Raw genomic sequence first — 16,437 nt, 5'->3', positions numbered from 1 at the left:
TAAAAAGAACAAACATGATGTTCTGCAAAATCAGCCAGAAAAGATACATAAAGACAGATGATGACTACTGTTCTTTTTCTCATCTCTGTCGAGCACATAAAAAATCCTCCCCATTCAGAATGGGTTCTCTGACGTCAATCTACCTGGCTGCGATTGGATTCCCCACGCAGCAACTGATGCTCTGATTCCCCCCGCCCGTACTGTCAGAACGAAGAAATGTCACTGGCAGACAAACACATTAGCCATCGTGGCCAATCTGCTCAGCCATTTGTCATGTACCGGGGCAGCGATTTAGTAGCCCCCTTTGTAACTAGCGCCAAGTGACCAAGAAATAATATGCCTAAACTTCATTGATTAGTGTTAATTAGGTACAAAACATTTAAACCCAATTTGTACGGGTCAGAAGGGTGGTGGTTAGGAACTGTCAATTGGATTACAGCGTAGCCAGAAGGCATCAACCATATAAATCACGTCGAAGTGTCAATGTGCCAACTGGCAATTCTCGCTCTTGTTTCCGAACAAAGGCCGCTTTTGTGCGCTGCCCCTCACCCGCGATCACCTGTAAATGGCCGGCGACTGATGATACCCCTTTTCCCTTCGGGATAGGAAACCCGCAACTTTTTTGCAGAAATCCTGCTGAATCAAAACGATACTGACAAGGGCTATAATCTCTGACTCTCTACTCATATCCAGACTGATCGAACCATATTTTCACCCAAACCTGCCACAGCATAAGCGATTGTTGGTTCGTCGCAGTCTTCTGAGAATAGGACGCAGTATTTCAAGCTGCACCCAGGGCTGCTGGGTATGACTGATTTTGTCACAAACCACCTTTGCCACTGATCACATAATACATCAGGTAGACTGTGTGATAAAATTCTGACTCAACACAATCCACAAGAGAGGCCTAGTCCGACTGGATGGGTTATTCAAGCTAACGGATGTTTCATCCCACAAAAGTATGATTGACATAAGGGGCCAGTAAAATCTTTTTATATCACAGGAAATGGTTGTTATCCCAGACACCTGTCCCTGGTGTATAAAAATTGTTCTTTCTTAAAAGGTTCTTAGAAAACATCTCAGTAAAAAAAAAAAATTAGAACTGCAAAATGTTATTACCCTTTCTCAGAATGTCTGGATTGGTATATGTTTTCTACTGACTTTTTTTTTTACATTGCCTTAAGTTGTGTATTTAAAACAATACATTTTTTTCATCTCAGTAATTTCTTCAGATTTCTTTGTGCAAGGTACTATGATGCTTACCCTACTGACCCCATTTTGAAACAATTTTTCCTGTCAAAATTCTTTTTTATCTCTCCTTTTTCAGGTGACATTACTGCGATAGAAGTGGTTATAGAGCAACACTCAAGAACATGAAATTGAAGATACAATATCCATTTTACCCTCTTGACACCACCTCTACTACACAAGCACCCTATAACAACTCCATCCTGAATCAATCCAGTAAACACTTATGGGTTGTTAGAACCATGAAGTTAAATGCTATTGAAGAAAGGTTATGCTCTTTGCTTGTAACCCGATGCAGCTCAAATGTTGAACAGCCTATTGACTTTGACCTTCGTTAGAAGATTGTTATGGCAATCATGTGGTATTTATGGGTATGGTAATCCCTCATTTCCTTAATATATTTCAGAGAGTAAAAATAAAACTGTATGTCCCAACAGAGACCTACATGGTATGACTCATTTTGCTTATACTGTTGCACGAAATATTTTGGTCTACATCCTACATTTACTGTATGATTTGAAAGGTACTCTTTCTTTCTAGCTTCCCTAAGAAGTTTAACCGGTACGCTTTTGTGTTGACTTCATGGTTCCTATCGTAGCCTTTAGGGCTATAATAGGATGCCTAGACCTGTTTTTATTTATTCATTTTTTTCCCTGTCGCTTCATATTTTTTTCTGGAAAAATCCAAGAACCAACAAATCAAATTGGTGTGGACTTATTAGGCTGTAGGTTAAGAAAGGGGGAAGCTGGTAGCAAAAGAAAACTCTCTGGAGGAACACACTTCTGAACTCCTCAAGTGTCAGCAAAACTTCCTGTGACAACTTATCCAAACCTCAGCTGCAGCCAACTCACTTTTGTCTCAGTGTGCTTCTGGCTTCGGGCCAAAACACATCTCCCCCTTTCCCCTCTTTTATCCAGCAACGGAGAAACTGCAAATATTTCCAAATTAATGTTTCCAGCTTCATGCTTTTGCAAGGTATTTTATCTCATACAAGATAAAGAAACCATTTGTAGTTTAAAAACTGTGTAACACTATTTTTCACATAATCCAGATTATCAAAGTATAGATGTACAATGTTGTCTGTTGTGCAAACAAAAGAAATGCTTCTATACTATGATTTCAATACTGTATTTGTACCTAATGCTAGGCACAATATCATACCCCTACCGTTACAAAGCTTCATCCAAAACCAGACTAATCAGGTTGATACATTGGACGTGTTGATTACATTTTCAAAACCAACTTAACCTTACGCTTGAGTCTTGTTAGTGGCCATGTATATTTTTCTTCCAACCATATCTTGGCACCTTAGAATAACAGTGTACTTAACAGACAAGACATATAAACACATCAAGACTCAAAAGAAAATTGTTATTGCCAAACACTTAACAGTCACATTCATGCCAAAAAATCTATGAGTCTTTTGTATCAAAATCAGAGTTTTGGCAAAAACAGGTCTTTTCGGACAACTTCAAAGCGTAGCCAGCCTGTATCAGGCACCTGTTAGGGCTTTTCATTCTGTGATGCCACCAGGTCTGGACCAACTGCTTGTTCCAAAATAGCCTGATTTGCTTGAGGGGACAAGTGTTGCTCCGATGCCAAGAAGGTCCTCACCTACCTCTGTGCGAGTCTCGAGGATGAAGTGGACGGATCTCCTTGAGTCGACTCGTAAGCTTCTACCACAGTTACAAGTGTTCCAGATCCAATACTAGCATTTTTATGTATCGGGCCAGGTTCTTGCACAGTCACAGATATTTGCAAGCATGTTTCCAATGTCGTGACTGGATCGTAAGATTATATTATACCACAGTTACAAGTGTTCCAGATCCAATAGCATGTTAACAGTTCATATACTGGCAGGGTTCTTGAGCAGTCACAGAGCATGTTTCAAATGTTGTTACCAGCTTCTGTAAACATTTTATAGACAGCCTTGTGGTCAAGTTTAAGAAGGAGCATTTGTGTATAATTTTCTCATCCAAATTACAGAACAGCAGACAGGAACAATGTTGAAAGAGGGATCTTCCTTCTTCTTACAGATAAATATTGTTCTGCACAGCTTTCACAAGGAAAAGGAGACAGCATTCTTGTAACATTTATATATCCCTGGTACATACAAATCTGAGAAAAAACACAACAGGAAGAAAATTACTGCTAAAATTCCAACCTTATACTAGATCAGTACAGTAGCTCTTCTAATGATGAAATCAATGGAGCCAGCAGGAGATAAACTCGCTTTGTTATCAACCTCCATGGACATGGCGACCTTGGGACGCTCCACATCTAAGGGATACTTCATCTTGTACATGAAGGGGGGGCTGATTAAGAAAGCATTCTTGACAAAGGATAACCTTTCCTTTCAATATTTTGATGAAATGGAATTCTACTTATCAAAAGTCAGATTTGCACAAATATTCCTGACCAAGACCTCACATGGCATGAAACACTGGGTGCATATGTACTTTTGTGCACAGAAAATTGTTCACTGGTAGACATAGAATCAAGCTCTTAAGTTTTTAATTGGATTTTACCGACATTTTACTTTATATTGTGCATCAAAAACATTTTATGTGCACCTAGACTTTTAGGTTAGGTACTAAGAAATGACTTTCAAGCCCTGCCTCCCTAATATAGGCTTAATGGATTGTCCCTAAGTTCTTGGAGGCAGTTCCAACACCAAAGGGCTCTGGGTCCCAAACTTCTGTGCTTGTTGAGCCATGCAGGTATGTCCCCCTGGCAGCCTGAGACAAGTATACTGTTACATGGGGAGAACCTATTCCAAGCCGCTTAAACAAACAGAGGGCCAGCACCAGAAACCAGACCCAACCAAGGACCAGCACCAAGTGGAGGGTTCTTGAGGGTCTTTAGGTTTTGACACTGTGGAGTGCTTCCCAGTCTTTACTTGGCACAACAGTGAGGTTTGATGATCGCGCAGTGCCCAGCTGACATACCACAGGGCACGGAGGGCGCAGACGCGCAGAAAACTGCTGACAGTTCACAATACACTACCTGTTGATGACACGGACTGTGGAATTGATTTGGTTTTGTTTACGTGGCCGGTAAATCTTTCTGGCTCTTGAAACATTTTTGCATACCGAATAATTGTTCATCTCCAACATGTTAAGAAGAAAGTTAGATGAGGAATGAGGAACAAAATATACTTGAAATATTTATGCACATTACAAATGGATAGGAAGGAGAGGATGGGAGGAGAGTAAAAAAATACTGTACTGCATTACTTACACATTAGATTTCTTGAAGAAAAAACTGTGATGATGGTTGCACAGAGAAACATCTGCACCAGCAATTCTATACACATACATAGTTCTTTAAGACTGGTTTACATGATGTACTTTCCACAACGTACGACAATGTCGAAGTCTTCGCTTAATACACAACGAACGGCGAATCTAGCTGTATGCCACACCTTGGTAACATTCCTCCACCTGAAATTGGCAGCGCTCATTTTCAAAATGGTGGGAGAACATGTGATATTTACGTTTTTAATATGACAATGATGATTTTCTTTTTTTCCCACATGTACTTGCAGCACCGAGCATTACGCAAAGGACGGTTTAAATGTGCCACCACATGTCCGATCGTTGTAGGACAGATAATACAGACTTCTGACTACAAAAACAACTTGTGCATGGCTATAGATGCGAGCCAGCCAACTTCCAGTCATTATCAGTTGGGCCCTACATGCATGTGAGGTCATCTTGATACAGTGCCAAAAGGCCGCCCCTTCCACACCCAACAAACCCGGCCAATCTTGACACCTAGCCATTGTCGCTTCTCCAAATCAACAAACAGCCGTTAGCTAAACAACCCTGCAAAACAGTCTCTTGAAAAGAAAGTATATAAACCATGTGTTGATGATCACACTACAGCAATGACTATTATCAAAATCCACATTGTGTAACATGCAATGTGCACTCCTATATACAACGAATGGTTAAACAAATTCACACGGTTTGCAAAATAAAATACATTGCACAAAAGTTACTCTTTCGTGTGCACTAGCGGCTGTGCTTGGGTTGAGGCAGTGTTCTCAATGCTATTTTGAAAGGAATTTTGACATGCCTTGCTAGTTAAAGGGAAGAACAGCACACAGGCATCGAAAGGTGTTGAGTTATCCTTTGGAACTTTTGTCATGCATGGTCAGCAGTCAAGCACAAACTAGATAATTGGTCTAACAACAAAAGGTAGCTCAACATTAGATGTAAGATATACATGTAAATTCTTAGCATCCTGTTGTTTCTTCTATCATGTTTACTCCAAATACAGTACAAACTCAACATCTGTGTACTTATGTTAACAGTCCACACAAGGTAAAAGAGGGAAAGTTTCACCAGTCACAGAAATTTTGACCAGTCAGTGAGTCACACATATCTTGTAATTTGGTAATTGCGCGTAACAGGTTGGAATAAACAAAAATACGATCCTATACTGTTTGTCGTACTGCATACTGTTTACTGGCAATATGCTATACAGAACTTCAAGTTCATGATGTTCAAGGCACTTTACTGCGTACCCTGGACGAAACCGAAGAAACAAGTTATGCCCTTGCTTCGGTCCCAGACACATTCTTGACAAAATTGTTGGGTGTGCAAAAGGTCAGGTTTTTGGCTGGAGGTCCCCAAGGCTAGATTCCCCTTGGTGCCACAACTCAGCACCGCCCAAGGCCAGCTGCCAGAAAGGACACAGGGTTCGAAACACTTTGTAACATCCTGACTGACCGACTGGTCTTGTATACCTACCAAAATGCATTCCTCCTACTTATATATTCATACATTCTTCCTGTATGTCACATAATTGAAATGGGAAATATTTTCTTTGCCTTTGGTAATGAAGATTGCATCAAAGCGATTCAACCATCAATTTGACATCATGTTCTTTAACATTATTTCTCTTTATCAACTTGTTTATAATGAGGTCTTTAGTCTAGTAAAAGAAGAACTAAAACAGGACATTCTTGCAAAAGACCTTGCCTGGTGTAACAAAGATATCAGGTATCATGACCTATGACCTGCAAGAGATCTCCTAAGGTTAGCTGTCTGGCTCTTCCTGCAACCTTCCACACTCCCTCCTTTCCTGTGACCTGCAAAGATCTCGGGAACCTCTGTCTCCAACTCAGCATGGGATTAGACATCTAAATTCTACCTTTGTTACAATATCCTTTTCGGACAGAAGAAAAATGTTTAATTTATGCAATGTACAACCTAAGCAAGTATTAATATGCATTAATACTGAGTTCGTTGAACGTTGAACCAAGACAAGGGTTTTGCAGCCCATGATCGACCATAATCCGTTTCATCCTAAGCTTTGCTTCCAAGTGGTGTTTTGTCTGGATACAGACCTTCTCTCTTAAGGGTGATTACCTGAGGTGTCAGTGGGTAGGATGTGCTGATGTAACGGCTGGGAAACCTTCGGAGATGAGGCATCTCTCCTTGTCCTCCAACAATCCCGGCTTGTCTCTTCAAAAGTAGCTAAAATCCGCAGGAAATCCCACCTGCCCTTTCACCAAACATCCTAATACTGGCGGGGGAAGACTTAGTACATGTCCTCGGGCAAGGGCAGTGAGAGAGGAGAGAGCAACAGCCAGACTCATCAACATGCAGAAAACCTTCCGTTTTGGTGGATGTGTGCGAGCCAAGGTTAAAGCCCACCAGGGTTTTTTTCTTACCTTGAAACAATTCTACTACCTCTTGGGAAGACAAAACTATATAAACAGCTTTGACACTTTTTGTCAAGTTCTAGTATTTACTGATCATGTGGATTTTGTACACTAAGCTGTTCTTTGAGCTATAGATTATGTTAGAATGTAATTATTATAATAAAAGCAGAACTGTAAATTAACTGGATGGTAGGAGCTACTTTAGTTGATAGGTTCTCAAACATATCTCATGTCCTTATTGCTGTTCTTATAAATAATAAACTTGCTCTGAACCATTTCACGATTAGCTACAAAACTTGAATTTTGTCTTATATCTTCTTGTACTTAACTTGTCGAGCTTGCAATCACATGTAATATAGAACCATTCTTCTCTGTGGATTCTTTTCAATCGCAATCACGTATATTTTTGACAAGAAATTTTCGATCAAAAGTCAGAATTAAGAGTGAATACCTTGACTTTTCCCATCCAGTTTTATTTCAATTGAAGGAATTTCAGAGAAAACCACAGAATTCCTAACGGTTATTTTGTGGAGTTTAGCAGGTGAGTTGAGTGACAGCATACCTGTGGTGCCGATTTACACTTGACCAGTGACCTACCTTGTCCGGAATGACACATTTGATACACCACTTCACCTAACATAAAACACACAACAGGTGGGGTTTCACTGGTCACTGTTGTTTTCTCTGGATAAGTTTCAAGCACACCTGTCTGTGACTCAAGCCTTTTGGAATGCTGACACTTCTCTGTGTTACAACTGGCTTCACATATAGTCTGACAAAGCTAAAGCCAAAATTATAAAACAAAAGAAAAAACAAAGCAGAAATTCCCAACCATTTCATCTACCAGTATTTAGCTTCTATTTATTATTCTGACTCCTAACACAGTAGATTTGAACCTGAACTATTGTTGATATAATGTCATGATAATGTCAGAGTTTTTACCTGCCCAAAACACACTTTTCAGACATAGATAATTTCTTCTGTATGCCAAAATATAATCTACCATACGCCAAGCTCAAAAACTGAATGGACAAAGGATGGGAAACAAAAGAAGGTTCCCAGCTACGTGTGCACAAAAATAAAATTTACTGCCTTATGTACTTGAATAGTTTGTTGTTCGGAGCCACTTATTCCCGCCTTAACAATACTTAGCAACAACAATATCAACTTCTCCGTCGTGGATTAAATATAGCAACAAAAGCTGGCAGCCACACGTATATATATATCACTCATCTCCCAACAACAATAGCGTGTGTACAATCTAAATTTCACGCTGAACAAGTGCATTATGGAGATGTCTCCTTGGCGGTAAGTGACCGTTATACAACAGCGGCGTCGGACACCTCCTCTCCGCGCCACCCTGCCCCGCGGATCGATAGCGCCGCGGGGATGATCAATTCCCGACAGCAGGGCCGCAGCAACAACACCGTTAGAAATAGAACAATGGATAGGTACGATTGGTGGAATCGGGTCAAGCCTTACATCATAGACAAACCTACTTATGATCTGTAGTGGCGGCTTCCAATGATTGTCCGAAGAGTGGGCAGGGAGTGAGGGGGTGTTCAACCAACAACACTGGAATATTTTCTTCTTACTACGGTCAGCTCGATCAGTAAACCACAGGTATGTAGTGACAGAACAATACTCATTTACGTCACTCACAAGGAAGGCAGTCTATACACTATGTTTTCCATAGTTTTCTTCGCATTAATCACTAGTTGTATGCTCAACACCTTAACAAGCCCTCCAATAATTTTTTTACCATAATAATGCATCTGCTGTACTGAATTTTAGGAGAGAAAGCCTAACCTGAATTAGTAAATTGTTTCAGGGATAAAAAAATAATGTGCCAATTTGACTTGAAATCTTGCTTTCCAGTTCCATCTCTTAAAATCATCTACCTTGTGTCCAAAGTGATATCTTCTTGACAGAAATATAATGTCCTTCAATTGAGGGCACACTGGCTTGTTTCTATCCTTAGAACACTACACAACACAAGTTGGAAGTCAATAAAATTAAGACACTAGCCAGGCTACAACAAAAGAAATCGCCAACAGATTGAGTCCCTTTTCAGAAAGCTACTTTAAACTTTTTATGGTTTACTGAGCTTTTGTCACCTTCTTGGCTATGTTTTACATATTTATAAAATCATCTGCTTTCTTCATTCAGCTTTACCTAAAGACACTGGTAGGGATTGAAAGGATAACAAAGTAGCTTTAAATGTTTTAATGGTTCATGAATAGTAGTACGTTATGCTCTTGCTAAATAGGTTGGTTATACACTGTACCGCTTCAGGTGCTACAAGCATGAATACCTTTGGACCATGACTCAATCCTGCTTTATCCTTTTGTATGCAACTTGTAGCTGGAAAGAAAACAGATCCTGTTACTGACTCAGGCAAATATGCCAACCCCTTTCTTCACTGGCTGGCTTGAAGCCTCCAATCCTTGTAAAAAGAAACTTTGTTCAGCACTTCTAAGATAATGGTTTACATTCCTAATGACATCTGTCTATCAGTGTCTAGATGGACAGGTACGTCCTGTCCAGGTGAACTCCTAAGCAAACACAAGTTGAAGAGGAAAGGGAACACTGCCAGGGAGAAGTAAGTTCTGGCTGGTCTGTTTTCTCAACTCCTGTCTTCTAAAAACACACAACTCTGGGGTATGATGCAAGCACTTGTCCAACCAGCAATAAACAGTGAGGAAAGTTGGCACACTTGCGGGTGCTGCGTTGGTTGCTTGGCCAAAGTAAAACATTCTCTAGTTTTTGACCTCAAAAACAACGAAAATAAAACTATATGTTGTCCAGAGCACTGCTTTTTTTACCACATTTTTAATACATTTTCCATTCCATTCACAACAATATTTCAGAAATACTTTGGTGGTTCAGTATGTGTTCTCTTTATTTCTAGACACAACATCTTGAATTTATGTTGCCATAAATTTTGTATCAAGTAGAATAGTTAGATTTATCTTCAATTTCCTCTAAGACAAAGTAGGGAAATTAGACAGTAAATAACACGTGTAAATCTTTCAACTGCTCTTTTTATCTTATGTGCCCAAATCTTGTATTCTTGATATTTGTACACTTGTATTCAATATGTTCTTGATCGTTTTACAAAGTTCCACATATTGTCAAATTGTTTTCTTATACTACAATTTGGTATATGTTAATCTACTAATATATCATATTAGGCTCAATACAACTTGAACTGCTGATTGAATAGTTTTCTTTTTTTCTGGGATTGGGGCCAAGCACTTCTCATAAGCAATAGAGGACAACATCAAAACAACACACTGAACCACTGTGTAAGGAAACCAACAACACCGTAAAAAAAACCCAGCTCTACAGATGTAATAGGTTTAAGAATATAATCAGACGCAGAACTTGGTTTTGTGTTCCCAGGTACCACCCAGGGCTGCACCTGGGCCTGTGTTGGCACTTGTCCAGACATCCCTTCCAAGTGTCCTGAAAAGCTAACTAAACCATTGACGCTCCAGTTTGCTCAAGCCCCGACTGAGGCGAAGGGACACTTTCTACGTCCAACAAACTTTTCTTCCTTCTAAAGCTGTCAGCTTGGTAAAGACCTTTGCCCAATTTCAAGTAGCTCTACACTACAGTCTCAACACCCAACAAAAACTTGATCTAATTCTATTCTCTAAATCCATGTATTTAATCCACAATAAAAACATTTGTTTCGTGACTGGTTAATAACTGACAAATACTATTACTATATCTGAAAACCTTATCAAGATATGACATGATGGCCTGAAGAGAAAGAAAACGGTTTACATTGGAAAGCCCTGCGATGATTTGTGAGCCACGGGTGAAACTGATACAGTTGTAGCTGAGTGAGACAAGGTCACTGCTGCCCAAGGTCAGAGGTCAGGTCAGCATGGGATGGCACCATACCAGGTCGCTGGCTCATACAGAGAAACGTGCTGGTTACCATCATTTGGGTTACCCTAATATTGTTGTTGGTCACGTTGTAGAGGTTCAAACACACCTGACTTACCAACAAACGCTAGTATTTCTAAAATCTATAGTCAAAACAATTTTGACTATCAATTTGGACTAGAGAACAGACTAGATTGGCAGAAATCTGAGCGACTGCATTTTAGTCAAAATGTTTCTTTGTTTCAAGAGCCGACAGGATCTCTTCATGGTTCACCATGTGATCAATGATAAGATTATGAGAAGGTGTTTGATATCATAAAGATTCCCAAATGGTGTTGTATGTAAAAACATGCTGAAATTAGCATGACAGGAAACGTTGCTTGATAGTTACCTACAACCAGACCATGTGCGAACATGTCATTAAAAGCTGATTTTTGGACATACGATCCTGGACCTTGTGAGCTGCCTTGTTCACACGTGCTGATACCATACGATCATATAATAATAATATTCTTAGGCAATACCCCATTCAAGTTTTCAACTGATGGCATCACAAGTCTCAATGTCTTTGGGAACACAATCTCCCAAAACGGTAAGAAAATAAACCAATATGAGTCATGACAGTATACCATTTGTGAAGCTAGCCTAGTGTCTGTGTATAATCAAGCACTTCACTCCATAAGGACCCTGAAATCCAGAAACAGTTGGGTTTGTTGGTTTTATCCCCCATGGTCACTCCCTATCTCTGACCACATATGTCGCTCTAACTGACCAGTCAGACCAACAAAGGATCATAATGATCCATGCTACACCATCTCAATAGCACTGAACAACCGTAACCCTTGTCTCACGAACGCTGAACGTAAAACTACGAGCGTTGCGCAGACACTTTGCTTTGCGAAACCCTTCCCCTCCTCTCTCGATCGAACCAAAAATGTCTTCCTCCATGCAAGTGAAAACTTATCTGCCCTGCTTCCTCCGAACTTTGACCCAATACAAAGAAAGTGGCAGCGACCCAGGCACATGCTAGGTATAACCTTTCATCCAGTTCCTTTGTCTTGCAGCCAGCGACTCCAAGTCACGCTGCTTGCAGACTGACGACACCACGACTGGTGGATGTTTCTTTTGTTGTCAAGTTTTTTTGCGGATTCCACATCTTTACCCGTACTGGTGTCCCTGAAAACCTTTTCTACGTAAGGGACTCATCAGAAAGACAAACAATCACACTGTAAAACGCATGGCCCCCTCACGCTGTGTTGACTTGAGGTGGATACATAGTAAACAGGTACTGTAATACCAAACAGACCATTCTCACATGGATGCACACAGGACTAGGTGCAACTGTATGTTGTTTTCCTGTGTCTACCATTCCACCACAATACCTTGTTGTAGAAGTTTATCCTATCCAGGAATCTAAGAACATTGACAGAAAAGTCAGAAAGGAGCTACATTTTTTTAATAGTGATATCTTTCAAAACAGACATCTTTCTTCTTAATCACAACCATTTAGTCAAGTAAGAAATCTGGTGACGTGGAAAAAAATGGAAGAAAATAGGCACAGCAAATATCACGTTTATCAAATTTTTATAGCTATTGAGAAAAGACCATGAAAACAATCAAGTTTATACCAGGTATACTGAGAATACTCAAATTGAAAAGTGGGAACATGAAAATCTTTTGACTGAATCAATTCATAGCAAACTGTAACCAAAATAATCCCTGTACGAAGAGAACCAGTCACCTCCAAAAAACGGCACTTTCCATGAAAATCACATTTCTACCTAAAACATTCAAAACATCCATCTACCGGGTATTCTACCCTATGTCAGTTCACTTCAGTTCATCTGCATGTGTAGACACTATATTGGAAAAATCTCTTTCTTGCAAGTATTTTGATGATTTCAACTATTTCTTTGCACACATTTATACATGTGATAAAAGCAGCCAGGCTAGACTGTTTTATTATTCCAGCCAGAAAGTATCAGTACCTTGTTCGAACCACTACCAACTGGCACGGGGGTGCACACTCCAGCAGCCTAATAAATACCTTTCCTCTTTAACTTAAATCCTAAGGAAAACAGCATGGTATCTATTCATACCTGAACGAACATAACACTAGACCATATTGTTCTCATATATCCATCTTACCAGAAGAATTGGTTCAGGGAAGGGGATAAAATTGCATTTTCTTATGCTGCCCACCCCTGTGCTAATATGCAAGGGCCCTGCTGCACACTGTGTTACACTTGTGCATTTTGCAAGGGGCCAGTGAAAGGATTCGTCCCAGGACATTTGTAGTGGTTTCGCTCATTCCTCTGCACGAGGAGTGATAAAACCTTGACAGGTAACATCGGCATTGCCTGTCCCCTTTGTCTGATACATCCTATTGTGTATTGAACCCTGCAGATCTCCCAGCCCACTGACACAAGTGCTGTGAAAACTGTGTTTGTACCCCACATGGCCCCCCAGTGTGCCTAACACCTACAGCCACCAGTCAACCCAGGTAACAATAAACCAACCAAACACACAACACAAGCACCACTCCCCAACTGCAGCATCCATGTTGACTCAAAAGGCAATAAAACCTGATTCTCCAGCAAGATTGTGGAAAAAGAGCATCAGTGGGAACTGTTTAGGGGCTGGAGCCTGGGGCCATGCTCCCCACTCTCCTCATGCATAATGTATTCCCATTGAACAGTTGAATGCAGTTGCCAGTATTTGAATACACTTGGTATTGTTGCCTTGAACAGTGGTCTCAAAGAATAGGACAAATTTCATGGCCTATAAGCCATATTATGTGCCTTCTTGTAGACTTTCAGTGTATGATAACAAGCGTAGCAGTTACAGTACCACCTCAGAGACAAAGACTCTTACTTTTCCCCATCTCTGATTTATCAATGCAAAACTCAAATCTTGGTTAATACCATATGCCACCAGAACATTCCACTTTGTCAAAGCAATCACCTTATCATAACCAGAACTTCTGTTCTCTTTGAAAAAAAAATAGCAGGGGATGTTCAATACAACTTCACCAGACAAAAATATCAGACCATGTCCTGTTGCATTGGGAGATACTGCCAACGATACTCTCATTCCTGCCTTTATATCCTTTGGATCAGCTTCGATTTCTTTCAAGACTATTATCTTTTGAGCACCGCCCAAGCAGCAATTACCTTTGCTTTTCATCCTTTATAGACTGGTGAGGAGTACACTACCTTTTCACATCGTACCAAAGGTCGCTGCCAAGTAACCAATGACGAGGCAGCCCTCGGGTTTATTTGCAACCAAACTGATCATGCTATTTAGCTGTTAAGCATGCAACAACAAAACTCTCGTAGAAGAAATCATTAGGACAACTCACATAGTCATGGAACGCCTTGGCTTCGGATGAATGTTCACAAGTATCTCTCCTCTCTGGTGCCGCACAGTATAAATCCCAGAAAACACTGGAGGGGGAAAAAATACAGTCAGCGAAGTCAATCAAACAACGGAGCACAACAACAAACCTGCTCGTATGTTCAACACGCAAACAAGTCGAACAATTTGTTACACAGTCGTAACCGACAGGACTTCTTTCAAGACGCTACGTCTTTGCACAGTGGAGACGAAAGACCACAAAGGGGGAAATTCAAAGCGTGAGACAACGGTAACATTATACCACTCCATACAATCTACACAGTTACAAACAACAATCAAGAGTTTAGTGGAACATCTTGTAAAACAAGAGGGCAACTTTTTCACATAGTGCCCTCCAAGAAACTACATACCAATGTCCTCCTTGTCTCTTATTCATATTTTTCTTCACATGATTGTTGTTTCCAAGCATACTTTGGTAAAATCTTACCTATGTACACTCATACCTAAATACCTTAGAGTGGTAGCACTGAGCATGGATTAGTATAAATAGGCAACAAGGACCATCAAAAATGAAAACATGTGCATAGTCATTTCACCATAACTTAATCAATATCACAGAATTACAATAGCATACCACATGTATTATCCGGCTTACAACTTCAAAAGAAACAGCTTAACGTTCATAAAAGGCCAGCCAAAAGCTCAGCCACTCGCGATGTTGATTGTTCTATAATATATCAAGAGATTAATCTTTAAAAATAATATTTATAAAATATTCAGGTCATATGGTATTAAGTACACTTGTCTCATATTTCCATACTTTCACTTACAAGTTGCACTGTACAGCTGTAGAACCACTACTAGAACGGTACCAACTTTTGCTAGTTTTCCAGAGTGTCTTTACTACGTGCAAAATCAAAATAAGTTTGCAAGAATTTTGATAATCTAATGTAGAATTCTGAGCTTTCCAAGGATTTAGCAATTTAATTGTGATGTGTATTACTTTGTTCACTAGTACACACGCACTCAATTTCACACACACTAAGTTACCAAAATCCAAACATATGATCGCTTACCACCACCAGGAATGAAGAAACCCGGGCGGCTCTCCTAACGTTATATTTTTCTCCCATCTTATCTGTATGGACCACAAGAAAACAGGAATGGTGAGCGAACTGACAAAAATAACAGAATCGTCAAGGGGGAGTCGGATAAATCGGAAATCACGGCGAAATCCCAGAGGCGGGAGGTTATAAAAATTCAAAATGGTGGCCAGTGGCCTGACACAAAGAGTTTGCGGCGAGAGTGACCCATAGTGCCGAGAACCTACCTCCGACAGGAACGTCTGTGCAGCTTTCTGCGCTCCGACATGAAGCAAGTACTCGTAAACATATAACGCTAGCCTGCAAGGGACCAAAGAAAACGTGATCAGCCAAGTCGCAAGACGTGCACCAAGTTTACAATCTGGTAAGAGCGGGAATCACGAAATACTAGCCATTATTCATACGAGGTGGAGAGAGCAGGGGAAGGGGGTACCCCCGAAAATACGACCCCGTGTGCAGCACTACGGAAGCCGAACTCGCCGATCGAACCACACAGTCCCCTAGACGGAAACCTGAATTTTCTGTTTCCCAGCTCAAAATCGACGCAAAATATAAAGTTGACTTACTTTTCCCTTGCTTGGTTATCCGAGGGTACAGTGCTACCTTTCCCCTTGGCGTACATGCTGGATAGCTGGACTGTCACGCACCTGTCAACCCATCAAGCCCCAGCCCGACCCGGTAACTATGGAAACACGATGATGACTTGTCAAAAGGTCTTCGCTGATTGGTCCATTTGTTTGGCGGGAGACAGCCCAAACTTGAAGCTATAAATTTCAAAACCCACGTGACTGTAAGTTGATACCTGATTGGCTACTGTTGAATTAGCCACTTCATTGATGGTGCTGTGCATTTCTGCAATGGCTCCCCCGTTCGTGTGCGTTTGTAAAATATTATCTTGCCCTTCCTTGGGTACCAACAAAGATCGCGAGCCACAGACTTATAGGAAACATGTCGTTTTGAGTTTTCGATAGTAACTGTTATATCTTTCCGAGTGGTCAGCATTGCAAGAAACCAAACACCACCGAAACAACAAAGATGTCGGGAGGTAGCGCCACTGATTGGAAGAGCCAAGTTTGTGTAGCGCAACACCGCTAATACTTGCTGGGATTTTGTAACTTTATTTGATAATTTGTTACAACCGTAGGGTTTCCCTTTCCC

General features: G+C 40.6%; 1 protein-coding gene across 13 annotated transcripts in view; it reads right to left on the bottom strand.

Annotated features, from left to right (window-relative positions):
* LOC109486298 (single-stranded DNA-binding protein 3-like) overlaps window positions 1-15,982 on the bottom strand; it is a 74,088-nt gene extending 58,106 nt beyond the window's left edge. For 12 of the 13 annotated variants that reach the window (XM_019790096.1, XM_019790094.1, XM_019790097.1 and 9 more), the window contains exons 1-4: window positions 15,846-15,961; window positions 15,507-15,579; window positions 15,253-15,314; window positions 14,181-14,265 (exon numbers count right to left, since the gene is read on the bottom strand). In XM_019790096.1, the coding sequence (XP_019645655.1) occupies window positions 14,181-14,265; window positions 15,253-15,314; window positions 15,507-15,579; window positions 15,846-15,901 (276 nt within the window). In that variant the 5' untranslated portion in view covers window positions 15,902-15,961. Of the gene's footprint in view, window positions 1-14,180; window positions 14,266-15,252; window positions 15,315-15,506; window positions 15,580-15,845 lie in introns of all 13 variants that reach the window. The other variant, XM_019790092.1, reaches the window with a different exon arrangement.
* Between the last annotated feature and the right edge of the window lie 455 nt (window positions 15,983-16,437).

The sequence above is a fragment of the Branchiostoma belcheri genome, unplaced genomic scaffold (genome assembly GCF_001625305.1).
Source record: "Branchiostoma belcheri isolate BF01 breed outbred unplaced genomic scaffold, Haploidv18h27 scaffold8, whole genome shotgun sequence".
Taxonomy (NCBI): Eukaryota; Metazoa; Chordata; class Leptocardii; order Amphioxiformes; family Branchiostomatidae; genus Branchiostoma; species Branchiostoma belcheri.
The sequence above is the reverse complement of the archived record's forward strand: the minus strand, read 5'-3'. Positions and strand labels throughout refer to the sequence as shown.